The sequence below is a fragment of the Borostomias antarcticus genome, assembly GCF_949987555.1.
Source record: "Borostomias antarcticus genome assembly, chromosome: 1".
In the NCBI taxonomy this organism is placed as follows: Eukaryota; Metazoa; Chordata; class Actinopteri; order Stomiiformes; family Stomiidae; genus Borostomias; species Borostomias antarcticus.
The window spans coordinates 57,878,090-57,896,676 of NC_140234.1; the positions used below are offsets into that span (position 1 = coordinate 57,878,090).

The 18,587-nt window shown below is 46.0% G+C and overlaps 1 protein-coding gene across 1 annotated transcript in view; it reads left to right on the forward strand.

Annotated features, from left to right (window-relative positions):
- Nucleotides 1–284: 284 nt before the first annotated feature.
- Nucleotides 285–18,587, forward strand: part of kctd16b (potassium channel tetramerization domain containing 16b) — a gene marked incomplete at both ends in the record, with an annotated part of 84,703 nt that continues 66,400 nt past the window's right edge. Inside the window, one exon of the mRNA XM_084444458.1 lies at nucleotides 285–1,128. Coding sequence (XP_084300584.1) covers nucleotides 285–1,128 — 844 coding nt within the window. The remainder of the gene's footprint in view (nucleotides 1,129–18,587) is intronic.

Genomic DNA, 18,587 nt, shown 5'->3' on the forward strand with positions numbered 1-18,587 from the left:
TTTTGAATTTCCAGATCTGTCATTTGTTACAGAGAGGCTCGTGGACCGTGATCTAGGCTTCCACTCTAAACTCGACCACTGCTGCTGCCGCTCGTGGGTGAATGACTGAGTTTATTACAATTGTATAGCCTATCAATGTTAAATGTGTTGCACTGTGCGTTTGCTCGTAATATAAGGCACCAATATATCGTGTTTGTATTCAACTCAACATCGAGAACAACTTTTGGACATCAGTTCAGATTTTTTATCTAGAATTCGTTGGGGAGGGGGGATTTTAGTCAGCCATGACGGAAACGATGGCATTGAGTGGAAGCTGTAGGACTAACCCTACGCCCAAAGACCAAGGATCTGTTCAGAATACTTTCCCAGATGTGGTTGAATTGAACGTGGGTGGGCAGGTGTATTACACGCGTCATGCCACGCTGGTGGCCACCCCAAATTCATTGCTGGGCAAAATATTCACCCCCAAGAAAGACGCCACAAACGACTTAGCGCGGGATCCTAAAGGACGCTATTTCATCGACAGAGATGGATTTTTATTTCGATATGTCCTGGACTACCTCCGAGACAAACAAGTTGTGCTTCCCGACCATTTCCCCGAGAAAGGGAGGCTTAGAAAAGAGGCGGAATACTTCCAACTGCCAGATTTGGTCAGACTCTTGACCCCCGACGACTCCAAACACAGCCCAGACGACTACTTCCACAGTGACTACGAAGATGGATCTCAAGGCAGCGACCATAGGACGTGTCCGCCGTCATCTCTCGTGCCTGCTGACCGAAAATGTGGCTTCATTACGGTGGGGTACCGCGGCTCCTGCCCGATGGCCCGTGAGACTCAGACAGAGTCAAAGTTCAGGAGGGTCCCGCGGATCCTGATCTGCGGTCGAGTCGCCCTGGCCAAGGAGGTTTTCGGGGAAACTTTGAATGAGAGCAGGGATCCGGACCGGACACCGGATCGTTACACTTCCCGCTTTTACCTGAAGTTCAAACACCTAGAGAGATCTTTTGACATGCTGTCGGAATGTGGGTTCCAGATGGTGGCCTGTAACTCCTCGGTCACAGCTTCGTTCGTCAACCAACACACGGAGGACAAGATCTGGTCAAGTTACACAGAATATGTCTTCTATCGTAAGTGTGTGTTCTACTCTCCTCAGCATCGCTCACGCCCTCACATCTCTCCCAGGACTACTTGAAACCACCACTAGAAGGCACACTTGCTTTAGCCTACCTGTTGTCCAATTACATCCTCATGAAGTTAGTCATGTAGTTACATGAAGGCACACACACACACACATGCACATGCACACACACACACACACACACACACACACACACACACACACACACACACACACACACACACACACACACACACACACACACACATACATATACTCTCTCTCTTTCTCTCTCACACACACACAGAGACACACACACACACACATACACACACATACATATAGGCTACTCTCTCTCTCTCTCACACACACACACATACACACACACACACAAACAGACACACGAGCGCACACACACACACACACACACATACAGACGCACGCACGCACACAAACAGACACACACGCACACACACACAGAGAGACCATTGCATCTCTGTGGAAACGGTTATGAACACAACAATTTGTGCAGAAGTTAAAGTTACTACACAGAGTAACGCCTGGTCAGGTTTCAGGTTCTAAGCCTCTGGAACAGATCTAATTAGAGTCGGCTGTGTTTAATTGGGTTAGACGCCGTATTACTGCTGAAGAGCTTCTCTCCTCCCCTCTCTCTGAAGCATGAGCTCGCCGACCGGTTCATTAGCAGCGAGCTGGCGCAGCCGGCCTCGCCCATCGTCCTCCCAGGCACCACTCCCAGGCCGGAGACGGAAAGACGCTTCTTGTTATGGCTCTCTTAATATTTTATAGCGCAGCAAAACACATTCTCAGAGCTGACAGGACATAACGTGGTACCTCAGCTGTTGGCCCTGGGCAAGGGGCGGAGGGAGGGGCGGGGCGGAGGGGGGGGGGCAGACACACAGCGTCAACCGACACACCGACACACTCCGTTCATTCACACTCCCAAGTCGTAAAACAAACCATGAAAAGGGTTGGGTTAACTGAGCGGCTGTGTTATTGACGGCGTGTTGGACCGAGCCGTTAGGGTCAGGGTTATGGTTTTCTCATTAAAGCGTACAGCTGCAGCAGATGTTGTCGAGGGACATAGTCCTTTGAGACCGTGGTTTGATACCCAGTTTGTCACATAAATTTGGAGATGTTTCACCCCAACTTTCATATTACCCACCTGATAGAAATATACATACAATTGTATTTTTGCTGTAAATTAGCTAAACAAAAAAGACCAAAATATTTGGTCGTTGTAATGGTCACTTACGCCCAGGAAGCTTGCAAATCTTAGCGCCCCACAGAGCAGAGTTAACACCCGAAGGTCGAGTTCAAACTGTCGAGTGTTCACTTGACTGCTTGATTTCCTGTGCTTGACACAGGCAGTACTCAGAATCCAGGCAGACATTCCAATTTCACCTCCTCTCTCTGAAACTCTCTAGACATCTTGTTTTGTACATCTTGTACAAAATGAAAAAACCCTCCTGTCTGTATCTTGTGTGCAGTGCACCGTTTATGAATGTGCAGCGGCCCTCTGGAAGTTTGTAAAGGTTAAAGTCACAAAGTGGAATCAATGGATTGGATGACAGTCTCTTGTTTGTCTGCTATTTGGCACACGCCTCTTCCACCTTTCCACCCCGCTCTCTCTAATCTCTGCTTCTCTCTCTCCTCTAATCTCTGCTTCTCTCTCTCCTCTAATCTGCTTCTCTCTCCTCTAATCTTTTTATCTCTCCTCTAATCTCTGCTTCTCTCTCTCCTCTAATCTCTGCTTCTCTCTCTCCTCTAATCTCTGCTTCTCTCTCTCCTCTAATCTCTGTCTCTCTCCTCTAATCTCTGCTTCTCTCTCTCCTCTAATCTCTGCTTCTCTCTCTCCTCTAATCTCTGCTTCTCTCTCTCCTCTAATCTGCTTCTCTCTCCTCTAATCTGCTTCTCTCTCCTCTAATCTCTGCTTCTCTCTCCCCTCTACTCCTAGCTAGAGTATAGAGTAGGGAGGAGCAGGAACTGCAGAGTATAGAAGATCTTATAACAGAGCAGTTCAATATAGAGCACCCTGTAACAGAGCAGTACAATATAGAGCACCGTGTAACAGAGCAGTACAATATAGAGCACCGTGTAACAGAGCAGTACAGTATAGAGCACCGTGTAACAGAGCAGTACAATATAGAGCACCGTGTAACAGAGCAGTACAGTATAGAGCACCGTGTAACAGAGAAGTACAATATAGAGCACCGTGTAACAGAGCAGTACAATACAGAGTAGAGCAGAATAAAGCAGAGAAGAGCAGAGTAGAGTAGAGTAGAGCAGAGTAGAGCAGAGAAGAGCGGAGAAGAGTAGAGCAAAATAGAGCAGCACCAGGTGCCTTTGATATAGCCTCACAGCTCTGTCACACTGCTTGTCTTTGTGCGTTGGGCTCAGATCCCCCCCCAGAAGGCATGTTCATGCATTTAGGAGTTTGTGTTGGAGTGATTGATAATCAGCCATCAGCAGTGACAAGTGGGTGGGCGGTGAAGGACTCTGGGCTGGAGAGCACAGCGCACGCCACCACTAGAGTCATCATAGCACCAGGGTAATAGCTAGCTCTCGCCTGTTTGGGGAAAATAGCTCATTTAGACTCCAGTCCATCTTCCTGACCTTATTGTTTCGAGCTGATGGCGTTCTGGAAGAGCGTGTGATCGGAACGTCCTTTCGTACGGCGACTGTGTGTTACAGAGTATGTCGTTAGCATGGAATACACACACGCATGCACGGATGCGTGCGCACACAGACACACACACACACACGCGCGCACACACATGCACAAACACACATGCACGGATGCACGCACATACACACACACGTAAACATTTGCATGCACACACGCACGCACACACGCACGCACGCACGCACACACACACACACACACACACGCACACACACACACACACACTCACACACACACACACAGGATTCTGTCCAGTCCAATAATGTGTTGTGACAGGTGGCAGGGAGATGGATCATGGCACATAAGTGACCCCACACTTTCAAGGCCTTCACATCTCTGTATACTGGCAGCCCCAAAACACTCACACTGCCAGGGTTTCACATAAGCAACACAAAATGCTTTTATTTTTCATTTTCAAATAATTTATATTTTCAATAAACATTTTTTTTTCCAATTTTCATTTCCCTGAATTGACTGAATTGAACCTTCCTGGACTCTAACCGTGTGTGCATATATAAGTCCATATATTTCATATTTTCAGGGTTGTAGACGCCATGGCCACCTAACACACCTGACACCAGAGGCCATCTCTGCCAGGTCAGGTGACACCGTGAGTCCCTCGCTGTGCTGGCAGGGGTGGGGTTAGGGTTAGTGGTTAGCTGTGCTGGCAGGGGTGGGGTTAGGGTTAGTGGTCAGCTGGGCTGGTAGGGGTGGGGTTAGGGTTAGTGGTCAGCTGTGCTGGCAGGGGTGGGGTTAGGGTTAGTGGTTAGCTGTGCTGGCAGGGGTGGGGTTAGGGTTAGTGGTTAGCTGTGCTGGCAGGGGTGGGGTTAGGGTTAGTGGTTAGCTGGGCTGGTAGGGGTGGGGTTAGGGTTAGTGGTCAGCTGTGCTGGTAGGGGTGGGGTTAGGGTTAGTGGTTAGCTGTGCTGGCAGGGGTGGGGTTAGGGTTAGTGGTTAGCTGTGCTGGCAGGGGTGGGGTTAGGGTTAGTGGTTAGCTGTGCTGGTAGGGGTGGGGTTAGGGTTAGTGGTCAGCTGGGCTGGCAGGGGTGGGGTTAGGGTTAGTGGTCAGCTGGGCTGGCAGGGGTGGGGTTAGGGTTAGTGGTTAGCTGTGCTGGCAGGGGTGGGGTTAGGGTTAGTGGTTAGCTGTGGTAGGGGTGGGGTTAATGTTAGTGGTTGGCTGTGCTGGCAGGGGTGGGGTTAGGGTAAGTGGTTAGCTGTGCTGGTAGGGGTGGGGTTAGGGTAAGTGGGTTAGGGTTAGGGTTAGGTTTAGGGTTAATCCAATGATTCAGAATCGATTCATAAATCCTCAAATCAATCTTTTATTTAATGAATGAATGAATAAATTAAGGAATGAATAGTTCATTAATTCATTCAATGATTCATTCATTCATTCATTCATTCATTTTTGGAAATCAGTATCGATACCCAGCCCTAGTACTGATGTGTTGCATAACTTGGCAGTCATGTAATTAAGGTTACAGCTAAAAAAAAACAGGTTTTAGTAACACTAACCGAATCGATATTGAATCGAATCGAATCGAATTGAATCGTGATAATCGATTCTGAACCTTGTGAATCGGAATCAAATCTATTCTTTAAATTCGAATCGATACCCAGCCCTAGTTGGAAGTGATTATCTGGGTGGGGGACAGGGTGGCATCACTGGAGGGGGGCGCTAAGAGGTGCAGCTGTTCCCTTGATCCAGCAGGCCAGGGGGTCCTGCCACCCAGATCCTAAAATAAACATTATTTCAGAGAGAGAGGGGGAGGGGGCAGAAGGATCGAGAGAGGGTGAGAGAGTCTATGTCAAATAGTTTCAAATCATAGCACGAGAGAGAAAGAGAGAGAGAGAGAGAGGGGGGAGAGAAAGAGATGGAGAGACAGAGATGGGGTGGATGGAGAGAGAGAGTAAAAGATAGGGAGAGAGATATGGAGAGAGAGATGGGGTGAGAGAAAGAGATGGAGAGACAGAGATGTGGTGGATGGAGAGAGAGAATAAAAGATAGGGAGAGAGATATGGAGAGAGAGATGGGTGAGAGAAAGAGATGGAGAGACAGAGATGGGATGGATGGAGAGAGAGAGAGTAAAAGATAGGGAGAGAGATATGGAGAGAGAGATGGGGTGAGAGAAGACTGAGAGAGAGAGAGTATTTTTTGTACACCTGTACAAAACTGAATTTGCCCAAGCATCAGACCACAGTCACATTATTAGTATATTATTATACTTTCAAATGGACTTAGTGATGGCTTGGGTCTGTCTGGAGTGTCAGGTGGGCGGGACTTGCATATTTATGAACAGCCCATTGGTTCAGACAACAACAATCATGAACAGAAAAGTACATACACAATTATTTTAAAAAGTATTTCCACAAATATGCAAAGGTAGGTGTGCCGTACACTATAATCCCATGCTGTGATTCACACCTAATGCACGTGTGAATTGTTGCGAAATTGAAGATCACCTGTTCAGGATTTTACTAGTGATGTCTTTAATCATAAGCAAACCAAGATGGAAGTTGGTCAAATAAAGGAATCCCAACCACAACCAGAATCAGAGCCAGAAGTAGATTCAGAATCAGAATCAGATTTATTTTGACCAGGTAGGTTTTCACATATGACGAATTTGTTTTGACAGTAAATAAACAATAAATAAACAAGGTGAAAGGACAAGACAGGACAGAACAAAATACAAGACAATAGCGAGAAGGCAAATCCAATCCAATACGATCTTATATACTAATACACACTCCTGTAACAGGGGTTCCAGAGGACCTATGTTATGGTAACTACAGAGGAAACAGTGAAGAGCAACAGGCACTACTTTAACACGCAGACTTAGTGATGGCATTTTCCTCCACTCATCTAACAGTCATTTCTGCACACTAAGCAATGAGACTGTGACAATAGCAAAAGTGAACACCCTTGCCCATGGGCGTTCCGGGGGTGGGGGGGGGGGTGGAACTGACTACCCAGGGGCCCAGTAGGGAGGGGGCCCTTGAAAATCCTGGAGGATTTTTGGTAGGTTTTGGTAGCATTTGGTAGGATTGACAGGGCTGCCAAGTGCTGTGGCTGAGGCTGTGGCTCAGTGGTAGAGCGGGTCGTCCAATGATTGTAGGGTCGGCGGTTCGAATCCCGCCTCCTCCTGTCCACATGTCGAAATGTCCTTGGGCAAGACACTGAACCCCAAATTGCTCCCAATGAGCAGGTTAGCACCTTGCATGGCAGCTACCGCCATTGGTGTGTAAATGTGTGTGTGAATGGGTGAATGAGAGGCCATTGTAAAGCGCTTGGATAAAAGCGCTATAAAAGTGCAGTCCATATACCATTTACCATTAAAGTGTCAAGAATTTGGCAGGGGGTGGGGGAGAGAGCCGTCTCAGGGGGAGGGGGGGACAGAAAAAGTTGTGGGGCCCACAGAGATTGTTAATGTAAATTGCTCCCAATGAGCAGGTTAGCACCTTGCATGGCAGCTACCGCCATTGGTGTGTGAATGTGTGTGTGAATGGGTGAATGAGAGGCCATTGTAAAGCGCTTTGAGTGCCGCTAAGGTGGAAAAGCGCTATATAAGTGCAGTCCATTTACCATTTAATGTATAGGAACGCCCCTGTCCGTACCACTTGTGCTGTAAACAGGAGACAGAAGTGTGTTTTCGTTGTAGAGCTGGGTAAAGATCATGTTTTAAATACGAGTATTGAGAACCATGACACAGTACCGTGGCGACCCCCTTGTGTCAACATTGATTTGATTTATCATGGTTACGTTGAAAGCCCCTGTATCGTTTCCACTGATATATCTAGTTCAATACGTTGGGATCAACAACAGGATTTGTAACATGGCAGTTCGGTGTTTTTGAGATCCTAGTAAAACGGTCTGTAATCCGGAGGTCGGAAACTGCAGTTGGGTGAAATGCATGCTGGGAGATTCCCTCCTGTGCATCACGTTCCTCTCCCACTCCCAAGGTCTGCTTGTCCTAATCCCACGGAGGAGAGAGATTAGACCTCAGGGACTCTCGGTTTGCCCTAATCCCATGTGGGGGAGAGATGAGCCTCTCAGTCTTCCTGGGTCTGGCCATGTCTGATAACTGCACAATGCCACGCTGATGTTATTTCTAAGCCCCTCTGACGTGCCTCATCAAAGAGTATGAGCTGAATGTTTACAGCCATGCTACCTCCTGTGGTTGAAGGAATATTGAATATCTGAATAATGTCTGTAGTGTCAGGGGGTGTTCTGGGAAATCACCTGCACATCAGTCTGCTTAGAGCTGATAGTGGACATCCAGCAAATTCATATTCATACTGTGTGTGTGTGTGTGTACTGCATGTGTGTATGTGTGTTTATGTAAACTATGTGGGTACTGGTTGCGTGTTATATAGCTAAGTAAGTAGCCTTGAGAACCAATAGTTCTCGAGCCTAGCGGCCCTAAGGGCCACTATCTCTTGATTCTTTAGCGTGAGGTAGCTTGATGTACAAGCACACCCCCTGCAACCCTTGATGCTAAGTGCCAAGCAGGGAGGCGTTGGGTACCATTTTTTATAGTCTTTGGTAGTCTTTGGCTCGGCCGGGGATTGAACCCACGACCTCCCGATCTCAGGGCAGACACTCTAAGGCCACTGAGCTGGTGGTTATATAGCTCACCCTAATCCTAACCACACAGCCTGGAGAAACCCTGGTGAGATAAGTGCTAGAGCAGCCAGCGATTACTGTACGTTACTGGTTTTACATCTGAACAGCTGATTCCATTCACCAGTCTGCTCTGTCCCCTCAACCAGATTGGGTTGTTCCCTATTTAATTTATATGATCATATAGCATTATCATACATTATCATACAGCATTATCACATAGTATCATACAGTATTATCATAGCATGATCATACATGACCATACATTATTATCATACATTATCATAGTATTATCATACATTATCATTCAGTATTAACATTGTCGTACATTATCATACATTATTGTCATACGTTATCATACAGCATTATCATACATTATCGTCATGCATTATCATACATTATTATCATACATTATCATGCAGCATTATCATACATCATCGTCGTACATTATCATACAGCACAGAAGGCATGCTGAGCCTTTCCCAGCCCGGCGTTGATGTCTTTTTGTCTCTGCCGCCCTAACTAATGAGGCTGCCCAGGGAGATAAATTCTTCCACAAACCCCATTTGCAAGGATAGCTGCTGTGGGGCTGGAGATTACTGTCGAAACCACTCGGGTTTCGGAGGTGTTGACGCTGAGTCCAACCCGCCCGGCGAAGTCGTCGAGCCTGTCAGTCTTAGCCTGCGCGTTGGAGCGGTCGTTCGAACGGATCACGAGATCGTCGGCGTAAAGGGTGTAAACGTGGTCCGGCTGGGAGAGCAGCGTCCAGTGGAAGCTCTTGCTGTAGATGTGGAACATCTGTTCAGACGGTACACAGCCTGTTTAAGCCTGTCAGAGCGGGCATCATGGTCCGAGGCTGTACCCTGTCAGACCGCTCCAGTGGGTCTGTCACGCCCAAACGAGCTCAATCAAACGCAGCTCAAATATTTCAGACGATTTCAAGACTCGGATTTGCCGAGATCCAGGTCGGCGGTCTAAACCCCAACCCCCCGGCCAGCAATCACTGGTTGCTCATATCCCATGGTGCTGTTCGCTCTCTGAGGTATCTAGAGCGTGAAGCAGCACGTCTCTCTCCGCCGGCCCACGGGGCTGCTGCTGCACTTCCATTGATTTTCAGTCGCACCTGGAGCAGAGATGGTGTTTTCTCTTTACATCCTGCCTCTCGCGATTTCCCTTCTCTCTCACTCTCTGTCTCTCTCTCCTTCTCTCTCCCCCCCCTCTCTCCTTCTCTCTCCCCCTCTCTTTCTCTCTCCTTCTCCCCCCTCTCTCTGTCTCTCTCTCTCTCTGTCTCTCTCCTTCTCCCCCCCCCCCTCTCTCTCTCCTTCTCTCTCCCCCTCTCTCAATTCAAAGAGGCTTCATTGGTTTGGGAAACATGTTGACATTGCCAAAGCAAGTGTGAAATACAAAACAAAAATGTGCATAGAATATATACTGGAAATAAAATATATACTTGGAATAAAGACATTTGTAAATAGAGCTGTGTTTATCAGTAAAGATAACTTTAAAAAGTGGACATTGCTTTTTAAAATGTATCAATACAAATAAATGAGAACTGTGTAAACACTGCAACATTTTGTTTACAAAATGTATTTAAATCTGTAATCTGTTCTGCTTATATGTACAGAGATCATACATTCAGTATTTTCATACAGTAGCCTACATACATTATCATACAATATTACCATACATTATTATCATACACAATTGTCATACATTATCATTATAATCATGCATTATATGCTGGTCGCTGGTCACTGCTGGTCACAGCTGGTTACTGCTGGTCACTACTGGTCACTACTGGTCACTACTAGTCACTGCTGGTCACTGGTGGTTGCTGGTCACTGGTGCCGTGCTGGTCACTACTGGTCATTGCTGGTCACTGCTGGTTGCTAGTCACTGCTGGTCACTGCTGGTTGCTGGTCACTGCTGGTGCCATGCTGGTCACTGCTGGTTGCTGGTCACTACTGGTCACTGGTGCCATGCTGGTCACTGCTGGTTGCTGGTCACTGGTGTCCTGCTGCATGGAGGTACTGGTACTCGTGTGTCCTCATGTTTCTGTGAGGTCTGCATGTTGGCACACCAGGGGTTAACACCGTGTTCAGGAAGAAGAATGCATCGTCTTACCTCACTGAACCCCCTGTTAGAAGTGTGTGTGTGTGTGTGTGTGTGTGTCTGTGTGTGTTTGTGTGTGTGTGTGGGAGTGTGTTTGTCAACTCAATTCATCCTCATCAAACGTGTGTGTGTGTGTGTGTGTGTGTTTTTGTGTACAGTATGTGTGTCACAGTTTGCTCCTACCTCTCAAACTCCAGAGAGAGTTCCTCCTGTGTGTGTGTGTATGGAAGCATATTGTTGACTTAATTCAAATGTTAATGCAAATTGGGATAGCATTTTCATTTTCCACTTTTGCATGCATTCTTTCAGTCAATATTCTAATTCAAATGCAGTCGTTTGATTTGCATTTGCGTTTTCATGTACCTGGTATGCACATTCGCTGTCAATATTAAAATGATAATGAAAAGCCATTTGACATTTCATTTTCAAAGTAATGCATTGCTTTTGTAGCTGACAAAATTCAAATGTTCATTCAAATGTTCATTCTTATCTTCATTCTAATACTGTATGCAATCCCACAATAGCGTTTTCATTTTCCACTTTTTTCTGCATTATTTCAGACAATATGAAAATTGTTGTGTGTTGTAGTGTGATTAGCATTTGCATTTCATGTACATGTCCGCTTTGGAGCTGACAAAATTCAAATGTTCATTCTAAATGTTAATTCTAAATGTTAATTCTAAATGTTCATTCTAAATGTTCATTCTAAATGTTCATTCTAAATGTTCATTCTAAATGTTCATTCTAAATGTTCATTCTAAATGTTCATTCTAAATCTTCATTCTAAATCTTCATTCTAAATCAGGGGTCTCAAACTCCCGGCCCGCGGGCCATTTGCGGTCAGAAATATAATGTACTGTATGTATAATGTACTGTATGTATGTATAATGTACCACTAATTTCCCTGAGGGTAGCAAAAATCAGCTCACCCATTTGAGCCAATAGGAGAACTGTAAAATATTCTTCCCTGACCTCGCAACAAGACGATCAAGCAAGCTCCTGCAAAAATAAAGATATTGCATCAGCTATAGGAACATTTAACAGAACAATAAGCATGTGAAATACTACATTATAAGAAATGCAACACTATCATAAATAGACTAGATAAAATAGTTACAGACATGTTACCTACATAGTAGGCCACTATATGTTATCTATACCCCAGTATTTAGGATATATATCACATAATAAAACACAGAAAACATTTAGCAACAAGCAATAAGCTCCTAGAAAATATTGAGTAAATTAGGTATAACATAGTAAACTAGGTATAACATAGTAAACTAGGTTTAACAGAGTAAACTAGGTATAACAGAGTAAACTAGGTTTAACAGAGTAAACTAGGTTTAACAGAGTAAACTAGGTATAACAGAGTAAACTAGGTATAACATAGTAAACTAGGTATAACAGAGTAAACTAGGTATAACATAGTAAACTAGGTATAACAGAGTAAACTAGGTATAACAGAGTAAACTAGGTATAACATAGTAAACTAGGTATAACAGAGTAAACTAGGTATAACAGAGTAAACTAGGTATAACATAGTAAACTAGGTATAACATAGTAAACTAGGTATAACAGAGTAAACTAGGTTTAACAGAGTAAACTAGGTATAACAGAGTAAACTAGGTTTAACAGAGTAAACTAGGTAGAACAGAGTAAACTAGGTATAACAGAGTAAACTAGGTATAACAGAGTAAACTAGGTAGAACAGAGTAAACTAGGTTTAACAGAGTAAACTAGATAGAACAGAGTAAACTAGGTATAACAGAGTAAACTAGGTAGAACAGAGTAAACTAGGTAGAACAGAGTAAACTAGGTTTAACAGAGTAAACTAGATAGAACAGAGTAAACTAGGTAGAACAGAGTAAACTAGGTAGAACAGAGTAAACTAGGTATAACAGAGTAAACTAGGTAGAACAGAGTAAACTAGGTTTAACAGAGTAAACTAGATAGAACAGAGTAAACTAGGTAGAACAGAGTAAACTAGGTATAACAGAGTAAACTAGGTATAACAGAGTAAACTAGGTAGAACAGAGTAAACTAGGTAGAACAGAGTAAACTAGGTTTAACAGAGTAAACTAGGTAGAACAGAGTAAACTAGGTATAACAGCCAAACAGAAGTGAGAAACAAAATGCAGAGAGCAAAGAGGGAGGGGGGTCGATGACTTGATTGGGGACAGCTGGTGACACACATAGCCCTTTTCCACCTAGAAGGAACCAGTTCGGTGCCGGTTGGCGAACCTAATTTTGAACGGTTCCAAGCATTTCGACCAAAAATAAATGAGTTCGGGAACCCCAAAGTTGGTTCCGAACCGGCACCAAAAAATAGTAGGTTTTTCAGCGCGAACCGTGATGATATAATGACGTACAACGGTCCCGCTCAAAACTAGTCGAAGCGCGGTCCCGTTCCCTAGATACAGTAGAACCAAGGTTCCAAGAATTCTGAACCGGACCGGTTCACGAACCAGAGTTACTTTGGTGTTAAAGGGCTACCAGTGGGCTAGACCTGGACATGAGGAACACCGGTCAATGTACAGTATGAAATCGAAGGGTCTACTTCTCGGGATCCTGTTGTGATCTCAGATGTGCTGTGTCGCCTGTTCTTGATGGGCGATGCGCCGGTAAAAAAGTAGTTCCACGTGTCAGGATACGCTCCGATCCAGACTTGTGGGAACTAGCTCTCTGGATGTCCTGGAGTTCCCTTGTTTGCTACTTTCTGCCTGTGATAGTATAGAAATGATGGAATTCCACCCTTTGCTCTCACACTAGACTCGCATAGCCAGATCTATCTCCACACTTCTACATATCCAGATCTATCTCCACACTTCTACATAGCCAGATCTATCTCCACACTTCTACATATCCAGACCTATCTATCTCCACACTTCTACATATCCAGATCTATCTCCACACTTCTACATAGCCAGATCTATCTATCTCCACACTTCTACATATCCAGACCTATCTATCTCCACACTTCTACATATCCAGATCTATCTCCACACTTCTACATAGCCAGATCTATCTATCTCCACACTTCTACATAGCCAGATCTATCTCCACACTTCTACATAGCCAGATCTATCTCCACACTTCTACATAGCCAGATCTATCTCCACAATTCTACATAGCCAGATCTATCTCCACACTTCTACATAGCCAGACCTATCTCCACACTTCTACATAGCCAGATCTATCTCCACACTTCTACATAGCCAGATCTATCTCCACACTTCTACATAGCCAGATCTATCTCCACACTTCTACATAGCCAGACCTATCTCCACACTTCTACATAGCCAGATCTATCTCCACACTTCTACATAGCCAGATCTATCTCCACACTTCTACATAGCCAGATCTATCTCCACACTTCTACATAGCCAGATCTATCTCCACACTTCTACATAGCCAGATCTATCTCCACACTTCTACATAGCCAGATCTATCTCCACACTTCTACATAACCAGACCTATCTCCAAACTTCTACATAGCCAGATCTATCTCCACACTTCTACATATCCAGACCTATCTCCAAACTTCTACATAGCCAGATCTATCTCCACACTTCTACATAGCCAGATCTATCTCCACACTTCTACATAGCCAGATCTATCTCCACACTTCGTTTACGCTGTGCCAGCGCCGGAGACAGGTCTGGCCGGACATATTACCATTCTGCAATAGGGGGGGGGGGAAACACAGTATTTCTTTGAACCAATCACAGTCGTCTTGGGCGGAGCCAGGCCCGGACGCGACAAAATAGTCTGGATCGAATCTGATTGGTGCCGAGATAATCTCTCGGCCCGAATCAGATTAATTTGCGTCGCCAGTCTCGCCACTGATTGGGCAGTGTGACAACGAATGACGAAGTTTATTGCCAAAACCTACATCCGTTGAGTCAAGACCACTCTCACACTAAACCTCACCACACTGGGCAGACACATCCTCCTTCACCACTCGCAGGACAGGCCCGGCATTGATCTGTTGTTGTTGGAGTCTATTGTCCTTTAAAAGCAGCATTGTGAGATCAACCTGTCAGAGCGGTCTGGATCCCAGGAGAGAGAGAGAGAGAGAGAGAGAGAGAGAGAGAGAGAGAGAGGGAGAGAGAGAGAGAGAGAGAGAGAGAGGGAGAGAGAGAGAGAGAGAGGGAGAGAGGGAGAGAGAGAGAGGGAGAGAGAGAGGGAGAGAGAGAGAGAGGGAGAGAGGGAGAGAGAGAGAGAGAGAGAGGGAGAGAGAGAGGGAGAGAGAGAGAGAGGGAGGGAGAGAGAGAGAGAGAGAGAGGGAGAGAGAGAGGGAGAGAGGGAGAGAGAGAGGGAGAGAGAGAGAGAGAGAGAGAGAGAGAGGAAAGAGAGAGGGAGAGAGAGAGAGAGAGAGAGAGAGAATGAGTAGTGTCGTCTTCAGCGATGCTAGTCCGAATTCTCTTGAGGAATGCGAGAGCCTGGTTCAGTATTCAGTATTGTGTGTTGATCTACATCAGCGTGAAGTGGGCCTGAAACATGCGATATTATGAGTCGTTCCACATCAGGGTGACTTCACTCATAGTTATGCAAAACATCCGATTCTGAGAAAGAATCTGGCCTGAAAGGAAAATGGCCTCTTCTGTGGTGGGAAGGCGTAGGAAGAGCTTCAGAGCTCACGGGAGGGATGATGATTTTTGCAATGCTCAGCTTTGCTATTCAGTGTGTAGAGAGGCTAGGTATGCTTTGCCTGTTCTTCCCCTCCTCTTCCCTCGCTCACTCTCTCTTCTTCCCCTTTGTCTCTCTCTCTTCACCGCTCTCTACGCACCTCTCACTCTCTCTCTCTCTCGCCCCCTCCTCTCTCCCTCTCTTCTCCAAACTCTCTCCCTCTCCTTCTCCTGTATCTCGTCCTCTCCTCCCCCTCTCTCTCCTCCCCTCTCTCCCTCTCTCTCCCCCTCTCTTTCTCTCCTTCCCTCTCTCTCCCCCTCTCTCTCCCCCTCTCTCTCTCTTTCTCTCCCCCTCTCTCCCTCTCTCTCCTCCTCTCTCTCTCTCTCCACCCCTCTCTCTCTCTCTCCTCCCCCCCTCTCTCTGCCCCCCCCCCAGCTGTCCCAAAGCCTCATCCTCCTACTTTGGTGAGGCGGGACAAACATGTCATCACGGGACATGAAAGGAACATGCTTTGAGGCAGTAATTGAACAACCTGCAATAAAGATCTCTCCTCCGCTAAATGTTAATTCAGTCCGCCAGTCTGTTAATCCAGTCTCCCGATCTAATTAATTTCAGGAAATGGTGCAACGCCTGTTTGGAAACTTATGGACAGAATCGGTTGATGTGAGAGAGGTGTGTCGAGTGTAAAAGAGGTTCTCCTAATAAGAACGGAATCACACACAGCTCCTTCCCCGACACCTGGGTGGACCAATCGGTCAATGGATGGGTTTCAAATCGATGGTTTTTCTGCGAAGCGTTCTCGCTCTCCTGCTTTTACACCTCCCCCGTCATGTCAGATGTGCAGACGTCATCGCAGTCGCTGGGATGAGGAGGGTGTGAATCCTCGGAAACAGTCCTTTATTCAACAAGGCCGGACCGACGTTGGGTTTTTCTCTGTTTTTCAGGCCAGACACTCCTAGACACCTAGATTCCAATAAATCTTAATTCGTCACAAAGCACACTCTTTACACACGTGAAAATGGGCGACACACACACACACACACACACACACACACACACACACACACACATGCATTTAGAGTCGCTGATGAAATGTTCTCTGCTCTTCACCCATCCCGTCGTCCTTCCCCTAAGGGCAGCCGGGAGCAGACAGTAGGCTGTGTTCAGGGGACGCGCCCGGGGCCGAACCAAGCGCTCCTGTCCGTCTTCACCAGGGACGGACAGCATTAGCGATCTGTTCTGCATGTTTTTCATATTGGGTTCTTTGAGAGGAAACCCTTGTGAACATGGGGAGAACATGCAAACTCTGCACAGAAAGGCCCGGGACACAAGTCTGTGAATGTCCTTGAGTGGCCCAGCCAGAGCCCAGACTTGAACCCGATTGAACATCTCTTGAAAGACCTGAAAACAGCTGTGCAGCGACATTCCCCATCTAACCTGACAGAACTTGAGAGGATCTGCAGAGAAGAATGGGAGAAATACCCCAAATACAGGTGTGCCAAGCTTGTAGCATCATACCCAAGAAGGCTTGAGGCTGTAATTGCTGCCAAAGGTGCCTCAACAAAGTACTGAGTAAAGGGTGTGAATACTTAGTACATGTGATATTTCTTTATTTACATTTTTAACCATTTGCATAAAAAATCAAAAACACTTTTTTCACTTTGTCATTATGGTGTATTGTGTGTTAGCCTGGCTTCGCCAGACTGAATTCGCAATAATGCGAAGGGTTTGGAAACTCACAGTTGCTTTCCGATTCCAAAGGGGCGTTGCCAACGGGCGTAGATCAAAATGCCTCTGGACGCAATTGGATAGACCTACAACCAATCGGCGAAAATGCCTCTACGGCGCTCCTGTGTTGCGTCATCTTATTAAACCCGCCCCATGTTAGATAAACGGTTGTGATTGGCACAAACAAATCTCCATTTGAGCGGATTCCGTTGGAAAGGCTGGATTTCCAGACTGATCTGCGAAGTGAAATAAAATGTGAGCTGGCGAGACCAGGCTGGCGACGCCAGACTAATTGTCTGTAGATTGATGAGGGAAAAAAATAATTGCATCCATTTTGGAATGAGGCTGTAGCATAACAAAATGTGAAAAAAGTGAAGGGGTGTGATTACTTTCCAGATGCACAATAATTGCTGTGTGGGAGTGGGAGTGGAGGGAGGCGTGTCCACACGCCGCCAGAAGAGAACGAAGAGCCCGTCGTCGGGCAGAAAACGCTGAGGGACAGCGAGAACCAGCGGTCTACAATCACATTATGAAATCCCAGAAGGAGGCCGAGCTGTGTGGTTCGTGGCCGTTCCGGAAGCATCTCTCCACCATCACGGAGGAGGATACCAGTGAGGAGGGCCTCGCTCATCTCCGCGCCGTCCCGTCGAAGAATGGCAGCTTAACTGAGAGTCTGTTGTCGTCATGTAGATTATGGACATCAAAGATGGCAGCAATTAGGATATGGCGAATCTTCATCTGTTCTCATTAGCCTAACTCAACACACGGTTCTACCAGGTTCTACCTAACTCAACACACGGTTCTACCAGCGACATGCTGCTTGAAACGGACAGGGTTTTTATTCTTACAGATAAACGAACACGAAATTAGTCTTTTCAAACACAAGAATGGTAGTTATTATAATGACTCCTTTTCTGGGATTATGAAAGGGGAAATATATAATATATAAGAATGAAATATATAAGTCTAAATGCTTCAAAGACAGGACAATAGGATCAGGCTGGAATCAGTTTACTGCTCACTCCGTCTAAATTAATTAGAAACCGCTTTCAACATGGAGAGACGGGAAGAAAGGAAGAGAGAGAGAGGGAGAAAGGGAGAGAGAGAGGGAGAGAGAGAGAGGGAGAGAGAGGGAGAAAGGGAGAGGGAGAGAGGAAGAGAGAGGGAGAAAAGGAGAGGGAGAAAGGGAGAGGGAGAGAGGGAGAAAGAGAGAGGGAGAAAGGGAGAGAGAGAGGGAGAAAGGGAGAGGGAGAGAGGGAGAAAGGGAGAGGGAGAGAGGGAGAAAGGGAAAGGGAGAGGAAGAGGCATAAAGGGAGAAAGGGAGAGGGAGAGGGTAAAAAGGGAGAAAGAGAGAGGGGGAATCAAGGGCTCCTCCACCCATGATGCATGTTCCTTTGTGATAATGAAGGAGTGGAAACATATTTTCATCATGAATGTGAATATATAAAATGTTATGTCTTATTCATTTTTAGTGCATAGTATTTCTAAACTCTGTGTGAAGAGTAGAAGGGCCCCTAAGCACTTTCATTCATGGACATCCAGAAAACCCCATAGTGCCCTCACACAGGAAGCTCTAAGTTCCGTGATTTGGTTCCGCTCCAAAATGGAACAGGTTCTAAGTTGGCCCGTGCTACACACGTCCACCGAGTTTCATGAAAATCGGTCCAGTAGTTCTTGC